The sequence below is a fragment of the Meriones unguiculatus genome, chromosome 3 (genome assembly GCF_030254825.1).
Source record: "Meriones unguiculatus strain TT.TT164.6M chromosome 3, Bangor_MerUng_6.1, whole genome shotgun sequence".
Taxonomy (NCBI): domain Eukaryota; kingdom Metazoa; phylum Chordata; class Mammalia; order Rodentia; family Muridae; genus Meriones; species Meriones unguiculatus.
Window position 1 is genome coordinate 43,107,542 of NC_083351.1, and position 2,978 is coordinate 43,110,519.

At 42.3% G+C, this 2,978-nt stretch overlaps 1 protein-coding gene across 1 annotated transcript; it reads right to left on the reverse strand.

The window, feature by feature from the left end:
* Positions 1-721: 721 nt before the first annotated feature.
* Positions 722-1,678, reverse strand: LOC110559062 (olfactory receptor 13C3). The gene has a single exon (XM_021654299.2). It carries the CDS (start codon positions 1,673-1,675, stop codon positions 722-724), a length of 954 nt encoding a protein of 317 aa, XP_021509974.1. The 5' UTR covers positions 1,676-1,678.
* Between the last annotated feature and the right edge of the window lie 1,300 nt (positions 1,679-2,978).

The window sequence follows — 2,978 nt, forward strand, 5'->3', positions numbered from 1 at the left end:
CAATGTTCCCTGAGCCTTAAGTGTGGGAGTATTTGGAGATACAGCCGATGGGGCTGATCTCCACAACTCTGCATATTCATTACTCCACGTATTCATTAGTTGTGGTTCTCTGTAGGGCTCTCTATCTGTTGTGAAAGAATAGTTTCCTTGATGAGGAGTGAAGACTACACTTATATGTGGGTATAACAATAAATGTATATAGACTGTTGTTAAAGGTTACGCTGGTTTGGTAAATTAGTGGCTGTAGATTCTCTTCACAATGATTCTATTAGCGCTGAGGAGTTAGCTTGTTTCTAGTACGAAACGATGTCTCCCTTTTTTTGGGTGGGTCTGATGTCCGATTAGAGAACTGTTGGTCACCGTGAATGTGTGTGTGCCACTACTGAACCCTTATGACTATTGTGCATACAGTTTGTTGAAATCACAGCTGAATAAGGACTGTTGGTTGTCTCTCTTCTTACAAAGCTTGCATGGTGCTTGCTGGGACCATGAAAGCTAATACTCAGGGAGGGAGTTTTCAGGTCAGTTCCATCTCAGGGTTCTCTGGGTCCTGTTTCTGAAGTGCATGATGTCAGCAGTAAGAACTTACCTTCCATCTCTGCGGGGGTAGAAGAACCAAATAGCCAAGATTTTTCCTAAATAAATAATTTAAATGTTCTCATACATTTACCCCGAGTTGATCTCATGCTTGCCACACAAAAGCATGTGTTTACTGACCCCCTTACTGAACGTACTTTTGTTTCAGTATGTATTTGACAGCAGCTTTAACATCCTTATTCCTCAAGCTGTAGATGATTGGGTTCAGCATCGGGGTAACTACTCCATAAAATAAAGAAATGATCTTATCTGACGTTTGGAACTTGTCTTTCCCAGTTGGATCTTGAGACTTGGGTTTTGCATACATGGAGAAGATGGTTCCATAAAATATGATCACCACAGTCAGGTGGGCTGAGCAGGTGGAAAAGGCCTTGCGTCTCCCTGTGGCTGAGTTCATTCTCAAGATGGTGTGGAGGATGAACACGTAGGAGAAAAAGATGACCAGTAGTGGAAGAAACAGGAAGGCCATATTTGATATCACCATGGTAATGATATTGAGAGATATATCAGCACAAGCTAGCTTGAGGACAGCTAAGACCTCACATGTAAAATGATTAATAATGTTATTCCCACAGAAAGGCAACCGCATGGCAAGAGATGTTTGCACAACTGAGTTGATTCCACCAGAGAACCATGATACAGATGCCATTGATACATATACTTCTTTACTCATGACGATGGAATATCTCAAAGGGTTGCAGATAGCCACGTAGCGATCCAGAGCCATCATGCCGAGAAGCAAACATTCTGTTGATCCCATTGCAAATCCAAAGAACATCTGCACTGTACAACCAGAGAAAGAAATGTTTCTTTTCTTGGAGATTAGGCTCACTAGCGTAGAGGGAACAGAGGAAGTTGTGTAGCAGATATCCAGGAAAGAGAGATTGCCCAGGAAGAAATACATGGGCGTGTGAAGACGGGAATCAAAGATGCTTGCTATGATCAGAACACCATTGCCAGTTAGAATCACTAGGTACATAACCAAAACAAGGAAAAAGTACATTATCTCAGTCTTTGGGTATCCAGAAAGACCCAAAAGAAGAAATTCAGTAACAAATGTTTGGTTATTTTCATCCATGTCATCCACTTTCAGCCATCATTGAAAGTCCTGCTATGAAACATATCCACTGCCCCTAAAACAACTGGTACAAAGAACCTGAAAAATCATTTTTTCATGTATTAGAAAGGGTTCGTTTTTAAGCTCTGGCAGTGATACTTCCAAAATGTGTGTTATTAGAATACAGTGAAATTAAACAACATAAATGCCCCTCAATTGAAGAACGGATAAAGAAACTGTGACACATTTACACAATAGAATATTACTCAGCTATTAAAAACAAAGGAATGAAACTTGCAGCCAAATGGATGAAACTAGAAAAGATCATTCTAAGTGAGGTAATTCAGACTCAGAAAGACATACATGGTATGTACTCACTTATAAGTGGATTTTAGCTTTATAGTACAAAATAACTATACTACGAAGCACAAACCCAAAGGAGATAAGTAATGTAGAGGATTAAAGAGAGGATGCATAAACCTCACTTGGAAGGGGAGACAGAATAGACAGAGGCAGTGGTTGAAGAGAGGTAACAAGGTAGGAGAGGGGGCACAGAGAGTTAAGGTGGAGAACAGGCCCGGGGATAGCCAAGGTAGGAGGACAAAAGGACTGTAGAGAAAAGAAAAATTAAGAGTAGGGTATCTCTGTGACAAGCTGGAGACCTAAGGCAGGGTAGGCTCCTGGGACAATATGAGTGGGATTAAAGCAAAGACTCCTAGTATCAGAGGCCATAGAGACTAAAGAAGACACCCTCTAACTACACTAGTCTCCTAGTAGAGGGAGGGGAACACCAACCCACCCACAAAAACTTTGACCCAAATTTTACCCTACCTACAAGATGTGCAGGGATAAAGATAGAGCAGATATAGCAGATATTGAGGGAATGCCAACCAAAGCCTGAACCAACCAAAGACATACTCTATGTGAGTGCAAAACCCTGACGCTATGAATGATACTCTGCTAAGCTTGCAGACAGGAGCCTGACAGCCGCCTCAAAACAGATACTGGGATACATAGCCAAACATTGGGCGATGCTTAGGGAGTCTTGTGAAAAAGTGGGAGGAAAGAAAAAAGGACCTGGAGGTGATAGGAGCTCCAGAAGAAGACCAACAAAGCCAACTAGCCAAGGCCCAGGGGGCCTTTCTGACACTGAAGCATCAGCCAAGGACCATGCATGAACTGGACATAAGCCCCCTACAAAGATGTAGCAGACGGGAAGTTTAGGCTTCAGGTGGGTCCTCTAGTAAGGGAAGTGAAAACTGCACTGGACACAAACTCACTTGTCAGCTTCTTTATTACTTCCCTCTGGTGGGACTTGCCAGGC